At 45.5% G+C, this 18,328-nt stretch overlaps 2 protein-coding genes across 6 annotated transcripts in view; one reads left to right on the top strand and one right to left on the bottom strand.

The window, feature by feature from the left end:
• The first annotated feature begins 307 nt into the window (after positions 1 to 307).
• LOC135896600 (uncharacterized) lies at positions 308 to 5,153 on the top strand. Of its 2 annotated transcripts, none has more exons than XM_070540665.1 (7): positions 308 to 500; positions 1,064 to 1,249; positions 2,028 to 2,102; positions 2,200 to 2,319; positions 2,566 to 2,635; positions 2,722 to 2,782; positions 4,081 to 4,290. In XM_070540665.1, the coding sequence occupies exons 1-7, from the start codon at positions 434 to 436 to the stop codon at positions 4,144 to 4,146; spliced, it is 645 nt and encodes a 214-aa protein (XP_070396766.1). In that variant the 5' UTR covers positions 308 to 433; the 3' UTR covers positions 4,147 to 4,290. The 2 variants fall into 2 exon arrangements, with proteins under 2 accessions (XP_070396766.1, XP_065281131.2); XM_065425059.2 differs by having other exon boundaries at positions 327 to 500; positions 2,552 to 2,635; positions 4,081 to 5,153.
• Positions 5,154 to 8,451: 3,298 nt separating this feature from the next.
• The window catches only part of LOC135896585 (phosphatidate cytidylyltransferase, mitochondrial), a 29,284-nt gene continuing 19,407 nt past the window's right edge, over positions 8,452 to 18,328 (bottom strand). For 3 of the 4 annotated variants that reach the window (XM_065425043.2, XM_065425042.2, XM_065425045.2), the window contains 2 exons: positions 13,305 to 13,379; positions 8,452 to 8,971 (listed from right to left, as the gene is read on the bottom strand). In XM_065425043.2, coding sequence (XP_065281115.2) covers positions 8,958 to 8,971; positions 13,305 to 13,379 — 89 coding nt within the window. In that variant the 3' untranslated portion in view covers positions 8,452 to 8,957. Of the gene's footprint in view, positions 8,972 to 13,304; positions 13,380 to 16,363; positions 17,452 to 18,328 lie in introns of those variants that run through there. The other variant, XM_065425044.2, reaches the window with a different exon arrangement.

Raw genomic sequence — 18,328 nt, 5'->3', positions numbered from 1 at the left:
TAGTGCTTGCTGCAGGTTGTGCGCAGTCATCCTAGTGGTACATGTAGTCCTCAGCATCGTTTAGTAGCAGTTAACTGCTACCAAAGGACCTGATTAGGGGCATTAGTAGTATTATAGCCGTGTGTACTTATTGGGCAAAAACATGTTTCATCCAAGTGCAGTGCTATTAATTCGTCATGAGTTTCATTTTCAGCTACCAGTGCACGAGCGCCCCGGGGCCGGGACCCAGCTACTGGCAGATCCTGAATAAATATCGTTCTTTCCACATAACACATTGACGTGCTCTGTGTCTCATTTGTGTTGTTTTGGCCGCCTTATCTGACCTTCCGAAGTGACAGGAAGGCGCTTTGCCCGCCGAGGAAATGAACCGCCAGATATCGCGCCGAGTTCGCGCCGCAGGCCAATTTGTGTAGGCAGTTCATTCCTTGCCGAGATGCTGGTTGTGGCATTGCTGGCGTTCGCACAATGCACTTTGCTGATGGTAGTGCACGGCCTGGGCGGTAAGCCAATATCTATAGTCTGCGGGCTAACTTAACACTCCAGTCTCATTTGCTTGGCCAAATATTGCTGCTTATGGGCATGAGCTCATGGAACCTTCACGTCTCCCCTGTGTTAAGAAAATATTAACGCTGCGCCGACGCGTCTTCAATTTATGGAGACTTGCAAGCTGGGCAATGCCATGAAGTTGGAATGGTGTTTTACTTTAAGCCGTAACGTACCGTGCTGGCTTCTCGGGGGAACTGCTTACTCTTTTATTAGGCCTTGTCCCTAAACGACAATCGCCTCGTGCGTGATTTTATAATTACGCCTGCGGTACTTTTCACGAACAAGTGCGTCTTGGCGCGGTGTGTCGCAACCAACGTGTGTGCCTGCCTTAGGCGCGAACAGTGAATTCTGCTCAAAATTTCGCGCCTAAAAGTTTCGCATGACTTCTGCATGAATCGGGGCGCTAATTTTGTTTCAACCCGCCGCTTACTGGCAGAGTGCTGATCAAACGTCGATGCACTTGTGCGCCCTATTTTGACTTGGCGCCCCGCTGGGTCTGCCCTGTGCGGTTACGCAGTCCCTTACAGCCTGGTGGTGCTCGGGCACGACGACCTCGTCAACGATAAGACTGCTCGCATATGGGACTCCGATGACAGCACCTGCTTTTCAATGCCTTCGGAGCTCAACAAAACGATGGCGTCCGTGCGGCTCTTCCTGGACCCACCGGTAGACCTCGGCCTCGTACGGGTCGTGTCGGAACCACGTGAGAAAAACTTTAGGGCCTCTTGCAATGTTCGCGCTCCGCTAGTCTGGTAGCGAAATCGCGGGTTCGCTACACGTCTACTTCTAGGGTCGTGTAATGTAGGTATTCATTTCCCATTCTTTACACGTGGTATCGCTATCGCCAGTACATGCCACTCGCTGCTACTGGTGGTAAGAAAATAGAATCTGAAGAGAAGAATCCCTACATAATAAGGCCCCTAGACGCTTTCCTATCGCTCACCGCTGCAACACTTTGTAATCGCGAGTCCTGACAAAAAAAGAAAAAATAACTTTTGATCTTCCGAATTTGCCGCCATTTCTCCGTTTCACATAACGAAATTGGAGTGTTCTAAACAAAATCGGCGCGTGACGCCGCCAGAGAGCTTCCACCCACTGCACATAAGCTAAACAGCTCTTGAGTTGGAGTAGGTGGTGGTGATAAACTTTATTGAAAGGGAGACAAGTAAGAAATGCAATCTACATAGCCTCGTGCTTTCCCTTGCACATTGCCCTTCACTGCTTCCTTTGCCCTACCCTTAGTAGTGTCACTGTACTTTGGAATTTGCCTCAACCTGAAGCCAATCAACGTCACTAAATACATGCGTGACGTCATACCCATCGGCGCGATCGTCAACTACTTTGGGCGCTTTACCACACATAAACTCAGACAGACACTGCACATGGATGTGCCCTTTGATGCTTCCAGCACATCTTTCCTGAATATGTTGCCGCTATTCTGATGTAAACAACAGTAAACTATAATTATATACATTTTCCAGAGCCAAATGTTGTTTACTACCTCCTTGAGGACAACAGCAATGGGTTCCCAACAGCTGAGAAAGACGACTTGGAAGGTGCGAAATTGAATTACGCCTATTTGTACCAAAGGCACAATGGAATGCAATAATGCTGGTTGCAATAGATGGAGGTGACTATTAATCACATCCGCAGGCAATGTGTGGATCTACGGCGGTCAGCTTTCAGCCAAGGTCCGTGGTGTCGACATACACAGTGTAACGGAACTGTGCGAAGTGACCATATTCAACATCAGCGACAAAATAGACAAGCTAGGTAAGAAAAATTCTGTCGGCAATTTCTTGTTTTTCGTGCTGGTGTTCAATGACATAAGTGTCGCTCTTCAAGAGTGGGAACACTGAGGTTTCACGCAAGGAGCAAACTAAAATATATCTTATGTGGAGGAGTTGTCATTGTAAACATTCAAAGTGCACTTTTATTTATCACGAAAATAAGGTTGCTTAAAACTGTCCAAGACTAAAGTGGACCACAGAAGACTGTTTTTTAGATCTTTTCCCACAGGCTTCGGGGCGCAGTGCAGCTTCTCGACAACCAGTGACCGCTGGGAAACTTTCGTGGCGGCTAATTTTATGCAAGTATTACATTATAAGTTACACACTCAAATAACTATGCTGTTGTACTTGCCAGTTATTAACCCTACTGTGTTGCGTTATACAGATGCCACTCTGCCAGTTATGGCCGTTGCAGCAATACTGGCAGCAGTACTTTTCTGGAAAAGGTGAATGCATTGATTTGTCCTCCAGTGCAAAAGCCTTGAGTGTCTTGCTTCCTGTAAGCGAATACTTGGCATAAAATGTGAGCTACATGTTTTAATCACAAGAAAAAGTACCTTATCCATACTATAGTCAGTGATAACCCAAGATTGCATCGCTGTCCAACGCAGTGAGAATATGAATAGATGTGCCAACCAATCGCCACACTCATTTAGTAATATAGTCAAGAGTTCGACGAAAGTTCGTCTGGTCTTGTAACATGATGATGAAGAAATTGCAGTCACTGACCAAGTCAAAGTGAAAATAACACAGAGATGTTTCGGGACCCGTACGGGTTCCTTGATCACACTAAAAGCAGGCAAGAGCTGCAAGGCGTTTTTATGCTGAAACACCGTTGTGCAATTTCTTCATCATTTCAGTTATGTCATGTTGAAGCCAAACTTCTTTCAATACTGATGGCCCTTGAGAATTTAGGTCCGTTTCATGCGCCTGCACCACTGTGAACCATTTCATGGAAGGGCATGAGATGTTCAGAAATTGTGCAGCTCAACTTCAACTTCAAGCACAATTCGAAATGAATGCAGGATTGCAGCCGTAGCAGGGATTTTATTTCATGCACCTAATGCGCGCAGCCTGCATCAGTTTGAGAGGCCCCTAGTTGTAGGTATGGTTGGCTTCCGAGGTGTAAACGCGCTCCACATTGGGTAGGCACAGCCAGACGCGTGTAAGCAGGGCTTCAGCTGCGCTTACGCCAGTGTATTGCATTGTCTGCTGCCTTCGCATCTGCATGTCCGCGCTATGTTATAATAGGGCTGGCTGTGTCTGCCTGAACATTAACCTAATCTCTAAACAGCTACAGCTACAAAAATGCTTGCCCAAGAAACGTAACCTATGACAAGGGGCAATTCACATTTCCCAGGTGTGCAAGCCGTGCAAATTGCAGCATAACGAGTGACTCAGAGGCTTTGTTAATTGTACGGTTGCAAGATTGCATCCGGTAAGCAAAAACTTTAGCAGTACATTTTTTTAGCAAGATTCATCTAAGAGCACATAGGAGAGAAACACAGAAGTGTTACGGTGGACATGCTCGCCTCTCATTGTCCGTCCATGTGCTGTCCTGTCCTGTCTGTCCCATCTACGTCCGTCCACGTCCTGTCCTTCACTTGATATCGTCTGCGTAAAACTGAGCGCAATATAACCATGAACGTTCACCAACTAGCCCCCTCCATTGCTTTGCTTCTCATTGAAGCTTTTGTGTGACCCTTGCCCATGGCTAAAGCTCTTGTACAATCCTGCAAACCAGGAGAAAAGTCCCCTGCCTCCGTGCCTGCTACGTGTCCAAGCTACATCCAGCGAAACGGCAAGGTAGACGACCCCTACCATTAACGCCAGATGAAGAGGAGGACGACATGCCCGCATTTGACACCAGCGACACGGCAGCGCTCTTCCATAGTCGCATTTCTGGCCAACCCGAATGGACTCAGTCGCAGAGGAACGGGCAGGATGCCGGCCGACATCGTGGCTCAAATCCCGACATCATATCTGACCTCGCATTCGTCAACCACTTGCTGGAAGCGTCGCACGAATACGCTACACTGGAGCCTCCAGCGGAAAGGGACTCGGGCATTAAACACCGAGATGTCTGAGGTATAAAATAAAAAATATAGGGCCTTCATGACGAGCTTGTGTTACATTAAAGGGACAATAAGGAAACGCTCTAATTCAGTTTAGGCTGGAAGGTTGTTGTTTTAAGGCTCTGTTTGCATTACTTTGGTGAGAAAGAGTTGAAAATTCAGAGGAAAAAAATGAAGCTTGAGTTTCTCTTTGAATTACATGGTAAAGACTACGGTGCTGGTGACGTGACAAATTTCACTCCAGCTTTGTTACAATTTACTTGCTTTTATGCTGGATACATTTCCAAATGTTGTCAGATTTAGCCTTTGATTTCTTTTGAACGTACTGTTGTATTGTCATTGGCCGACAAACAAAAAGGCAGCCTTAAGCAGATGCTACAAGGATCTACGGCATTGCAAGAAGTTGGCTCAGGAAATTCGAGGTGGTGTCTCCATCTGTGTTCTGTTTCATCATCCTTTCTGGCTTGCTGTCTCAGACCACAGTGAAACTCGCCTGCTTGGTATTCCTCATGCGCAATCTTCCAACCTAGTTCAGCTTCATGTTTCTCTATAGTGTCGCTTTAAAGCGTCCCTAACAGCACTTTCATAATAATGTAGCCCTCAACTGGCCTGTCCAGGTGCCACCCAATGAATAATTTGACGAAGTAATCTTATTTAAATGTTGCTGTGGCATCTGAATGATGGGTGTACAGAGCCAATAAAATTCCACTCTCAGCTCTCTGTACAACAGAGCTGGCTTTTCTTTTTCGTCTTGATTTTACTACTTACTAGCAGCATTGCGTTCCCAACCACTCCTCAAATGTTTTCACCTGGGCCTGCATTCACAAAAAAAAGCTGTTACGCTAGACTTGTTCATAAGAGAAAATTCCAGCCAATCATCATGCTGGACATATAAGTGAAAGCGGCCAGTGAATGGCAAAAATCACTTGCGAAGGAATATTTTTGTTAATTAGGCCCCCGATCTGATTGCCTACATTGCGCCGATAACTTTATCACCGTCACCCACCTTTTCGAGGCTTTCCCACAGCCATACGCAAGCACTGCGATTGTAGCACTAAAGCTGGCATAACAGACTGTGGCTGCGAGAGTTTGCACTGCTTCTGGATACAGAATAGCACAAGTTTCTGTTTGCAAGCCACCAGCTGCACTGATAGGCAACAGTAAGATCTCGTTTTAACAAAGACGCATCCAACAAAAAAAATAGCTTCACCATATCTGATATTCATTATAAGCATATATTCATTACATGCTAGTATCAGCAATAAACATTATATATTTACTTTGGGATAGTCAATAATCCATTATATCCTTTTGAATATTGAGGTTTTGCTTCTCAGATAAGACGATCTGGTCCAGGTGCAGTGTTGGGGTAATCAGTACCACTCTGAATTATTCACTATATTTTGACTGTGCTTACAGTTCCTTTAACGAGATGCAGTGTTCTTGTACATATAACCATACAGCTCGATGCAATACTGATGTCAAGCTAGCTCTTCCTTAGTGGTTGTGCAGAACTTGAAGAATGCGCGACTAAGGCCTGCAGACGAATGCTAGAGTCACGTGATCTCAAGAGCCACACGTACAGGGTCAAAACGCGGGAAGCGTGGCTTAAAATTAAAAAAAAAATATTGTGGTGTTTTAACATCCCCAAACTGCACATATGGGGCAGGCCATAGTGGAAGGCTCTGGGTTAATTTCTACCAGCTGGATTTCTTTAAGATGCACCTAAATCCAAATACACGAGCGTTTTGTTGCAGTCTTCTCACCACCCTTGGAATGTGGCTATCATGAACGGGAGTTGATCCTGTGACCTCATGTTCAGTAGCACGACGTCACAAACGCTGAGCCAACACAACAGTTAATGTTGCGAAGAAACACAAGCAGACGACGCATCATTTTGCTTTGAACAATCTGGTGGCCTTTTCGAGAACACTGACCACTGTACACTATTGTGTGCGCTTCGCTTCGAGTCATGAACTTTACGAAACAGAATGCATGAGTGTGTTGCGTATAGCCTGGTATGGTACTCATAACAACATACTGGGGTCCAACTTAAGACTACATAGGATGGGCCCAGTGCAGTTCTCTCATCTGCTGGTGTCCCCTTTGACTAAACATATTTTTTTCAATTAGTTTCTTTTTCGTTCCGCTAGCAAGAGTTCTTTCATACTGTGTTGGCGCACTGATGCCTGTATTGCTTCGGTATGCCATGACCCAGCCTAACGGATGACAGCTGATGCCATCTTTTGCTCACGTCATACCTTAAACATCGGGAGGTATAAGGTTTTGAGGTGGGCAAGTGGTTTTTGGTTCTGGGTTTCAACGCAGTGAATTGCAAGTACAGATGTGTACATTTCTGTTCTTCAGAGTTAACCGAGAAAATTTCCGCTGTGGCGGGCGGCGTCAGCCGGCAGAACCTGTGCGGCGTTTTCTCCTTTCTTTCAATCATGGCTCCATCACTATGTAATTTTTTCGGAACACCTGACGTGCACCGATTCGCATGTTCCCTTTCACGAAGCTCATGGTAGCACGTTCCTGCTGCTTTTCCCGCAGCATGGTGTATCATGACCGACGCTGGAGACTGGCCACCAATGGCACAATGTTATCGTTATCTTAATTCGCAGCTACGTGGCCATGTCTCTGACTCTGCTAAAAATCCAAGTGCATGTGACTGTCTGTCACAGTAAAGCGAAAAGCACATGCAAGACAACATCTCTCACAGCATAAGTGCAAGATTTCCTTAGCCTTGAAGCCCAAGCGCAATAAAACATAACACAGTTGAGCCAAGAATAAATTACCTACAAGAAAGGGTGCCTTTCTATGCATCTTTACCTATCTAGTCCGAACAAGTCTTTCTTTTTCTCTTCTCTTTTTTCTGTGGCGCTATGAAAAACTTAAAAGGGCTGTGGATGTATAGACCTGTTTGGCATCATGCAAGCACAATAATGTGACACTGCGCAGAGGAGTGAGTTATTGTCGCCACGGAGGAAGGAAAGCTTAGGAGAGGCTGGCCAGTCCAGATATATTGGAAACAATGCGGTAGAAGTCACATGCTGTTTTTTGCAAAGAACTGAGACTGGTGTTCCAAACATCCTCATTGCCGTAACTGCGCTCGCTGCGGCTCTCCGCCTGCGAAAAGTGAGGTAAGGTTTCTCAGCCTGGGTATTTCTCAAAGTACATTCCGTTCGTGAGACAAGCTGAGTTTGGAGTGTGGTGTGTAAGCTCGAAAGCTGTGCTTTGGGTCACCGTCTGTGTGTTTGAGTGTCAGCCAGCAACAGAAGCACTTGTGTAACATTGCCACGGATCTTCCACATCTTCAACGTGCGACAGAAAGACACGGGGTTAGTCTGCTTCCCTACAACCGTTCCAGAAATTTCCTAGGTTTTGTACTGACGCATATCAGCAGCACACACTTCCGGTTGCTTGTAGCAATGCAAGTTCAAAGCTCGTGCCCATCTGGTCCGGCGAGCCGATTTCAGATGCAAAGAGGGATGGCACACGAGCATGGCTGCACTCCCGGCTTGAAAAACATGACGTCAGGGTCTCTCCTATGTTGTTTCTTTCCCCCATGGACTGTCGCATATTGTGGCACAAGGCGGCAGTTGCCCGTGGATCAAAACTAAAACTGTCTGTAATCTGGGCAATTTCGCACCCTTTAAGCCAGGATAAAGCTCGGCGGCAACAATAGCAACAAGTGCAGTTGACGAATCATGACAGCACTCCCCGTAAGTGCACATGCCCGCTTGACAGGGGTATAAGCTTAACATACAAACTATTTCATTTGTTTCGTGTTTTTTTGACGACCTCAAAGTACGAAATGAACAAAGTGTTCAACGTAGCACAACTAGCACACGGACGCAGAAGAAAAACAGGAAACAATCACACTGCTCTGTGCGTGTCTGCGTCGATGCACTAATATCGCTACCCTGAACACTTCCGTGATGACGTGTCAAGAAGTTGAAATCACAAACCTTGTATAAACCAAACATGAAATGTCTGCAGAGTGACGAACACACTTCCGAAAGGAGGCAACGCACAAGTTACTCTGAAATGGGGGCAACTTTATTCTTCATGCACAGCACAGCGTGCAAGAAAATAAGTTGCTAATCACTTCCATCTTCTCACCCAAAACGTCTGAAAACTGCACACCAGCCAAATAAGAAAAGCACGGTATGCACGTTTCCGGGGCTAAAACTATAATCTGAGCACAATTCGCTCGCCTACTTGGTAGGACCCTTTTAATACGGTGCGTGCAAAATTGTGCCCTCTTGCTTAGAACGCTAATCTTTATATGACCGAACCATTCGCTGTACAAGCAAAGCAATGAAACGTGGAGAGATGTCCCATTATATGGCAGTGTCTCTGTGATGTGCTGGTGGCTTGACTACGTTGCAAGTATGTGGACTATCACAGCTGTGTGGCGACAAAACACAACAACTAACGAGGCGATGAATGGCCAACATGCTGAAATGCTCTGGTATGCGCTGTTGGTGCTCCGAATGAAGACTGGAAACAATGGTGGCGCACTCCCATCTATGAAGGACCGTTACGTCTTGAGACCTGAAAGCATAAAATAGCGTGAGGCTTGAGATTGGCTATAATACCCTTTCACAAAGCAAAGCAAACGGAATAAGATACATTATGGGAGCACAACACGAACAAGCACAAGAAAGGGAATGGAACAGGCACTAGTTAGTCTTGTCCTTGTTTTGCTGCTGCTATTATAACGAATCATTACCAACTAGCTAGCTGGTTATAAGTTTTGTTTTCAGATAAGATATGTCAACATTACGCAGCTGGAACTACAGGAACTCGAAATCAGTTGTCACACTGTGATGTAAGAACCCCTGTGGCAAAATCTGATAAATTATCACTTAAACTGTAAGCACTAGACACTGCACAGTGTAGGCAACTGTTAAAGGGAACATGGAGTTAGCACAGTCTAACCTAGACATAACGAACTCTGACATGACGAACTATTGGATATAACTAAGTAAATCTAAAATGTTTCTTGCTGATGTGAACTGTAATAAATTATGTTTATAACGATATTGAATATAACGAAGGTATCATTGTGTTTAATATGACTTCGTCACAATGAGATTAAACTGCATTCTGCCATCAACTATTGCTGGTTATTGTATTGTAGCAGCGTGACTATCCCTTCCAAAGTAGGCGAATAAGATGGGCTCATGTGCCGGTAGCGCAAAGGTAGAACATACTAGTGCGCTCGATCTGAGCTGCCGTGGGCCACTTCCGAAATCCCACTCCACCATGGCTGGCTGGCCTAAATAAACCGTGGCTATGACAGCTACTTTTTCGTGCCACCTCCCACAAATTGGTGACCTCAACGTCTGAGCCCAGCCTTCCCACAAACTGGTGACCTGGACAACCAAGCCCAGCCATGCCAGCGTCAGTGCACCAACCCTGCCAAGCCATGAGTGATGTGGCCTCACGTGGTCCAGCAGATGACATCCCGCAGTTGAGGGTGTCCAGGAATTCTACACTGACATGCCGAACATCTGGTTCATCCAGCTGGACCACCAATTCCTTCTCAACAAGGTTCCAGGCTCTGGCTGCTTTCCAGGCTCCGGTCGCCATCCCCCTGGCCACGACGTCTACGACGAGTTGCGGGCAGCTGTTCTTGCTCACTATGTCACCTCGAGTGCTCAGTCACAACCACTCTCGCCATTTGAACCATCGCGTCATTCCACGTCTTGTCCTCTCACATCACCTGCGTCCACCCATGCCGACCATCAGCACGTGCTGACCCCAGCGCCAGACCTCTACTCGGTTCATGAGCCTCCTTCCCAGCTCAAAGGCAGCTGCGCGACGACTCTTTCCAAGGAATTCACTGGGCCAAACGTAAGCGCTTTCGGCTATTCTACGGCCCGCCGCTCTCCTTCCTTGGATGTTCTCACAAGCTGTCTGCTTTCCATTGAGGGGCACCTCACTCATCACTGGTACAGAGGCTCTTCCACCGGCTCCACTAGGCACAGATTTCACTCTCGCAAACACAGTAATGCCACAAACACAACCTTCGCGATGCCTTCAGTGACCACTGCAACCCTGATGTTATCAGCATTCAAGATCTCACCGGAAGCAGCAGCAGGCGAGCCTTCCGTTTTTTTGCTCACACCTTCTGCGGAATGGCCTACCGAAGTTTTACAGGTGCAGCTCTGCCATCTGGTTTCTTCAGCTCCCAGCATCACTTTTATATCTACTACATCGTGAGTGACAAAAGCTTGTGCTATCTCCACGCAAGTCCCGAGCTGCCAGAGGGTCTACTTTTGGAGCTCCGACTTCTACAGGCCTGGGCATCTATGAGACCCTGTGGCAGGTCGCGACTTCGCACTACAGTATCACTCTGGCTGCGCCTCGCTCACAACCTAGGCTGTCGGTGCTGCCCGGTAGATCTCTCTTGGATTGCGTGAACCCGACACTACCAACGACGACACCACCTGCACGCTTTACCGGGACTTAGCCATTGGAGTTTATTTCAATTGCACTCCACACTCGAAGGGGAGCCCAGTAGCGGTGCGACTATCGCCTCCAAAGCAGTCGAAGAAGAAGATGGGCTCACTTACAGGTAGCGCGAGGATAGAACACGCTAACACACTTGAACTGAGTGGCCGCAGTACCGGCCGCTCTCGAGATCTCGCTGCACCATAGCTGGCCGGCCTAAATAAACTAGGGTTACGGCGGCTGCCCCACAGCATAAATGCCCTTGACTAATCCTTTTAGTATAAGTAGAAGTTTGGCTGAATATATCAGCCATCTAGTTTGAATAAAGGTGAAGAAATTTTCTAGTTATATCGGCTTTACTACTGGTTAGATTTTTCCTTGTTACGATCGGCCAGTGGGGGTAGTGACCTTCTAACCTCCCCCAGCCCGCTGCGACGAGTCGCTTCGTGAAGCCAACAATGTGCACCCCTTGGACAGACTTGCAGCGCCACCAAGGCAAGATACGTTTGGTGGACTGAGTATGGTTTGTTGGTTCACGGCCGCCTTCAAGGACCAATGGGAGCAAGAAAATTCCTGGAAGAAGGTGCTCCAACTCTTACACCCTCTAACTGTGAACAACACTGCATGATTGGAAAAGGAAGTAACTATATAGAACACAAGCAACTGAATCCATGATTTCGAATTCACACTGCTGGCATGCGACTTTGAACATTAAACTTGAAATGCTTCTAATGTTGCCTTAAACCGATAAGTCAATGAAGGCAAGCAAGATTCCAAGGCTTATTCCTAAAGCACAAATTATGTGACTCAGAAGTAAACAGATCAGGCTTCAAGAAAAAAGAGTGAACTTGAAAAATTCCAGGTCAGACATTCTCTTGCGCAAGACATTCATTAAAAACAAACACAAAGTGCGTGTGAGCGAAGTGTATGGAAAGTAGGGAAACCCATCAACTTCTGCAGCTAAGTAGACAGGGTGCACTGATGTTAAAGGTAACAGCTAATCTGTGTGACAGTCACAATTACTGCAAGACTGCCACCTCAAAGCTCACAGACTAGTGCTTGTAACTTTTGCTTAGACAAAGTCGCCAGGTCACGGCCCAAGAACACTTCATTTATGGCAATGCAAGTCGCTAAGTGATGATGATGATTACTTGCTTTACCTGTTTCTATTGTTCTTAATTGTCTTCTGCACTAGTAGCTATAGCTTACTCACGAACTTGTGGTATGTTTTAGAGTGATGTACAATACATCAATGTTGTCCACTTTAGATGTCTCAAGAGGTGAAGTTTACATAATTGTAACTCTTATTTTAATTATAGCTATAAGCTTGATGCATTAGTTTCACATTAGTAGACAGGAATTTTGTGTACCCTGCCATCATCAAAATGCAGCTGCTTCAGCCAGTCATCGAATATGTGCTCAGCAGCACAATGACACAGCCACAGCAGCAGGTGCGTGAAGCTTGGTGAAGCAATTTTGATGAAGTTGAATGCATTTAAAAGAAAAAGTTAAAATCTATTGAATGTCAAGAGCAGATGCTTTCTTTTTTTTTTTGTTAGGCCATCAATTTTATTTAGGCCCAACAGCGGAAGTGAGGCACAAATGAACCGAAACGTGGGAACATTTCGTCACGCGAGCTGCGCAACAAATTCTTCACATTAACATCGATTTTTCACACTGCATGGAACTTTCATAATCCATTAAACTGACAATGTTCGGCAATTTTTGGCGTAAATCAATATAAGCTCATATCAATGAGAGAATTTAGCTAGCTCACTCAAACGCAATGAATTTCATTTAAATAGTTCTTAGACTATAGCACTTAGGCACGCGTTTTTGTGGCAAGCTTTGGAGTAACCGAGCGAACGAGCACAGTGAAGGATGAAAAAGTGAACGGAGAGAGCAGGAGAGGATGAAACATGCCAGGAGGAAAGTGAAGGAGGAGGATGCAGCAGAGCCACAAGGCAGAAAGTGGAAGAGGGTATGGTGGCGAAAGCGTGAGAAGAAAAGTGTAGTGCAGCGACGATGGCTACGAGATGGCGCCAGAGTAGGGCGCATCGTCTGGGAGGTCCGTCTGCGGTGACTGCTTTGAATCACACCCACACATCACATACACGCTGCCTCTCACTATCTCCAGATTAGCGAGGCAGCCGCACCACACTTTACTTTGTTTGCAGTGTGCCGTACGAGAAAGTGCCCGCACAAGCCAATATATTGCGAAAACACGTATAGAGCTGCGCTCGAATTTCGCATTCGGGAGTATCGTAATCGTCAGTGAAAATTTTCTCTCACAAGAGTGTTAAACACGTATGTACTTGAATAGGGAAACTGGAGTAGGCTCAAAGCTTCCTTTTAACAGAAATAAGGGTGTTCCCTTTCATACGACCCATGGAGGTACATGCAAACACTGTACAGGCATAGAGCTTACTTGGCTGCGTTGTGGTCAAACTTTTCAGCATTTTGATGACTTTCTTGCTCCCGTAATGGATTGCACTCCACAGTCCTAATGGGAAGCAAAAATGTGCAAAACAAACTTTTAATGCTCAGGTTGAAGCCGACATAAGCACAGCACAACTTCCAAGCATGAAGGCTGGAAAACATTTAAAAGGGCACCGAATGAGAAATGCTATGATCAATTTACACAGACTGATCTTGTCAAAGCTCTGCATATTTACTTGCTTTTGCTGGAAAAAAGGGCAATTAGTTAATAAAATAAAAGTTACACTGTTTGGAAATTTCACGCCTACACTCGCAGCCGCACAAATGACACCAGTGGAACATCATGAATATTACAGCATTTCTGCATACCTATTATAGGTATTTCTATGCAAGAAAAAAAAAAACTTTTTAAAAGTCATTGGATTGAGTCAGTGCCTACTTTCAAATACAGTGTAACATTCTTTAAGGAGGCGTAAAAAACTGCAAGAACATGCAAGAAAAACGACATATATTTATTTGTGCATATAACTTTGCTGAGTCTGTAAAGTGAAGCCAGTCATTAAATTTTCACCAAAATGGCACATGCTAAAAAAATCATACATCAGCATAACATTAGGTGGACTTATCTGCATCAGCCAATAGCTTTAATTATTTGTTACAACAAAGAAATGAGTAGACAATTATATATTGCACAGACAAATAAAGCCCGCGCGAAAAAAAGAAAATCAGCAGAACATATCTCTCGATGACTGTCGGCGATAATGCGTTTAACACTGAGTCAATATAGTGACAAAACGTATTGCAGTTGAAACGAGTGATGTGTGAGGCGTGTACTACAGCAGGACTCCCCTTTCACAATTCCCAAAGAACAATTGGTGCCAACGAGCGGGGCCACCACGGAGCCTCCTGCGCGTGGCCTTTGAAATGCATGGCGGGCCGGTGCGTGTGAACGCCGAGAAACGCGTAACGCGGCAACCGGGCTTCTCTCTCACGCTTCTTTCTGAACACACTGCACCATCTAGTGGCGCTGCCAAGAAGTTTGCGTGCGGCCTCCAAGATGAGAAGCATGGCGCACCGGTGCCTACGAAAGCTGAGAATCGTTCCCTCGCTTGCCGCACACCCAGTGGCACACACACTCAGTGACCCAAGTTAGTGAGAGGCTCATTGAAGAGCGGCACTTCAACAGTGCGTTCACGGTGCAGCTCGCTCAATAGTTGGCGCGAAAGACGTTCACTGACAAGCGGCACAAACCCGGTGCACTTGTGGTGCAGCCAGCTAAAGTGTCGGGTTGCTGTCCCTGAAGAACCCTCGTGACGTCGATTCGATTCCCCAAGCATCGGAGAAATTTAAAGGATCTTTTTCGGCATTGTAGAGCGGCGTATTCCCAGTGGCACATAGCTAGTTACCCAAGCTGGCGTCGAAGACACTCGTTGAAGAGCGGCGCACACTTACTGGCACGAGGTTTATCCGAGAAAGAGGTTCATTGAAGACTAGCACGGACTGTGCGATACTTTACCCAGCGCTCCAAGTCGGCGTCAAAGAGTTTCATTGAACAGCGGCACCTACTCAGTCCCGCATCTTACAGTGAGCCATGTCACCGTGAAAGATGTTCACTGAAGAGCGGCACATGTACACATTGCCTCATGCTGTGACCAAAGTTGGTCCGATGGTTGGTTTCGAACCCTGTTCTCTCAGCACAGCAGCCCGATGCTCTACCCATTTGACAACGTACTACCCAGTGAGCCAGGTAGGCAGCAGAACGATTAGAGACAAACACAGATAGTCCTCGGAAAGTGTGTAAAGTATCCTATGAATGGCAACGCATTAAAAAGTGGCGTTATTGCAGCTACTCTGCCATCTACAAAAATATGATATTGCTTCACTAAGATCACTGGAACTTGGAAAGTACCACGACCCTTTGCTCTTCACTGTCACACTGCTGGTTGGCCTGCCACCGTAAAGGTGGTTGATTCCCACCATAAATGGTCCATGCCATGACAAAGCGGATGTTCACATGAACCAATCACCACGTATGTCAGCAATTGCTTTGTATTTTATTTGATTATTTTTTAATTTTCTTTATTGTTGTTTAGGTCATTCAAACTTTCTTACAATTAAAGCAGTGAACAGAAGTGCCTAGGGCCTGCGCTTTTGGGTGCAGCAACCGCGGGAATTTTGGGAATATGTTTTTTTGCAATACTAAGCGGAAAAACCCAACATAAAAGAACGACAGAAAGTGCCGTGCCATAAGGTTACAAACGACAAAGTGGGACAAATTCACTCACACCAGACATCAGATCTTGAGACGCAAGTGTTTGAAAGAAGCATTGCCTGACATGTGTTCCGCTGAACTGAAAAGCTTGCCTCACTCACTGCAAACTGCAGCTTTGACACATTTTTCACAGTACAAGTCTCGCAGTGGTGTTTTGTTTACTGTTACTTAAAACAAGGAAATCGGTGCCCCCATGAATCAGATTAGGCACGCTTTCCCTGTGCTACAGCCACACTGGCTGAAATCTTCATTGAAATTTATCTGTATGTAATATTTCAAGCACGAGTAAAGAAAAAGCACAGCCACGGTAAACGATGAGTAGCAGAGCTTGATTTCTAGTCAGCTTAAGTGCTTGTGTGACATGGGTATGTGTCATGAGCTTGGAGTCTCAGTCTGAGTGACTTAGAATTGAATGCTTCCGAATTCCGAGTGCATGCAATTTGTGTTTCACCTGGCTAAGCGTGGTACGGTTTCAGGTGTGAATTTCATATAGCCAACTTCAACAAGTATTATGTCATTTTTTACTTAACCAAGTCTGGGAATGTGAGGATGCGTGCTTCACGCTTTCCGCAATGCTCAGCGCAACCCGGTCAATATTGTTGTGAAGCGCGAGATGCATGTCAACCAATGCCTTATAAATGCCTAAAAGATAAGCAATGCTGCATAATTAAGTACATTGCAGGGCAAATTACACCACTATTACAGTTTTGCAACGAACACAAAACTTATTGGGGAGCTCAGGGAGGGCTAATCATAGAATAATGATCACAACTTAGTCATAGATGCAGAACCTCATTTTAATTAAAGGACACAGAAAAGGAACAATTCGCGATAATACAAAAATGCGATAAGCAAAGCTACAAAGCTGAGCAACAAATCTGGCAACAGTAGCACAGTGCTGCTTACACGCACTCTTGACAGTTGTGCTACTTTTCAGGTTCCAGTGACTTTACCTTTCACAAGCTCCTTATGCCATCTGGTGATTTTACGGAAATGCATAAAGGAACGTAGGAGCCCAAACCACTTTCATAACAGAATCGGCAGTCGAAGCTTCGCTGGTCGAACTGAGCTCACCTTCCATATCCCCTTCAGTCATGAATGTCACAAACGACATTCATGAATGTCATTTCACTGCACTGTCAAAAATGTGGTAAAATTGTGCAATTTTATTTAAAGGTGTCGGAAGATTCCATTGAAAGAAAGCCAAGAGTGTGAGGCAACCATTTGAGTATTTACAAGTAAGTCCTTGCATATTTTCCAAGTAATTGATTTTGAGAGAGAACTTCAATTTAATGCACATTCAGTCATGTTGCTTTCTAATAAAAAACATTTCAATCACTGCCTCAGAACCACATGCACAAATTTATTATTGGCTGCAGGCATTACACAGAAGCATAAGCTATTCCTTCACTATTGTAGATAAAGCACAAAGTGTCAAGCATTTCATCAAAGATGGTATGTAGCGCCTTTAGTGCAGCAGTCCATGTGTAGCAATACTCTGACGTCTGAAGTGAAGTGAAGTCATCTTGGGTAAGCAGACAGTTTAGCTGACCCGTACAATAATGACTGTAGGTTTTTGTTCTTGCCAATATTGTACAGAATTGGTAAAAACAAATGACATACACAAATGTGTACACCTTGCTACTGAAGGGGATATTTCCAGCATGAAAATGCTCGTACCTTGCCATACACAATGAAAGGGTTAACAAACTATTAAACATCTCCAATTCAACAATGTCAAAACCACGACTTGATCCATGACTGATCAGGAAATTTAAGAGCAACGTCATCATCTCTCTTTCATCTTGTGCCCCTTCTGGCATACCAAGCTTCCATCAACCGCAAGACGAGTCCGCTTGGTAACCTAGAAGTGTAATGTACCAACCTAGATTGATAAGACGTTTCTTCCAGTGGCACCTCAACTACAAGGGGTGTTTGTTCAGCAAGTTCTGACATTCACAAAGGAGCGAGAGCTCCGGCTCGAAATACAGAACCTTTCTTCGAGCCACATCAATCCACACTTCACACTTTTGTGCAAGATTTCTCACTACAAGCAAGAAGAGCTTTACTTTTGTTGCGTTCCTTTGACACAGTACTCAGCTGCTCTTTTGAAGTTATCATCAGAGACAAATCGCCATCCACAAAGTCGCTTAGGAGAGCTTTGACTAAAATAGAGCATTTAGAGGAAACCAACGTCCCGGATATTCCAAATCGTGCACTTCGCTCGGTCATCTTTCCCAACATGGCTCAGTTTTCACTCTCTCCCCAATGATTCCATGGTTCTTGAGGGGCTTGAGCTTTCCCTGACAATTCCAGGCGTTCCCTGTTTTCCAGGTTGCTAGGTACCCTGTCAAACCATGTGCTTCAGGAAAAGTTTGTTTAAGACAGCCCGGTTCAGATAGCATCTTTTTTATTGGCAAACACATTGTTAGAGGCAGACAACGCATTACTAGCAGCAGTCGGCGGCAACGCAGTGATCCAACATCTTAAATAATCTCACGAGAGCATCAACAGCGTGTTGGTCAGCGCCGTATCACCGAGTGCAGCTGTGAAAGCAGCGAGGGAACATGCACAAAGTGCATCCCAGTTCCAAGTGTCGTCTGCCAGGTTATTCCAGTAAACCTGTCACAGACCTTGCTGATTATCAGCTCTTTAACAATTGCAATCACTCATTATGACCATTGTGCTGCGAGCAGGAGCACGTGCGCGCGTTTGTTCGCAATGAGAGCAGTTATGCAGCA

The sequence above is a fragment of the Dermacentor albipictus genome, chromosome 6 (assembly GCF_038994185.2).
Source record: "Dermacentor albipictus isolate Rhodes 1998 colony chromosome 6, USDA_Dalb.pri_finalv2, whole genome shotgun sequence".
NCBI classification, from domain to species: domain Eukaryota; kingdom Metazoa; phylum Arthropoda; class Arachnida; order Ixodida; family Ixodidae; genus Dermacentor; species Dermacentor albipictus.
Note: the sequence above shows the minus strand (reverse complement) of the source record. Positions and strands in the feature narration are given on the sequence as shown.

Excerpts from the sequence above, each read along its gene's own strand:
- LOC135896600 (XM_065425059.2), top strand. The coding sequence starts at position 434 with ATGCTGGTTGTGGCATTGCTGGCGTTCGCACAATGCACTTTGCTGATG. Across the intron at positions 501-1,063 it reads GGTAGTGCACGGCCTGGGCG|TCCCTTACAGCCTGGTGGTG; the intron begins GTAAGCCAATAT and ends GCGGTTACGCAG. Across the intron at positions 2,103-2,199 it reads TGAGAAAGACGACTTGGAAG|GCAATGTGTGGATCTACGGC; the intron begins GTGCGAAATTGA and ends TCACATCCGCAG.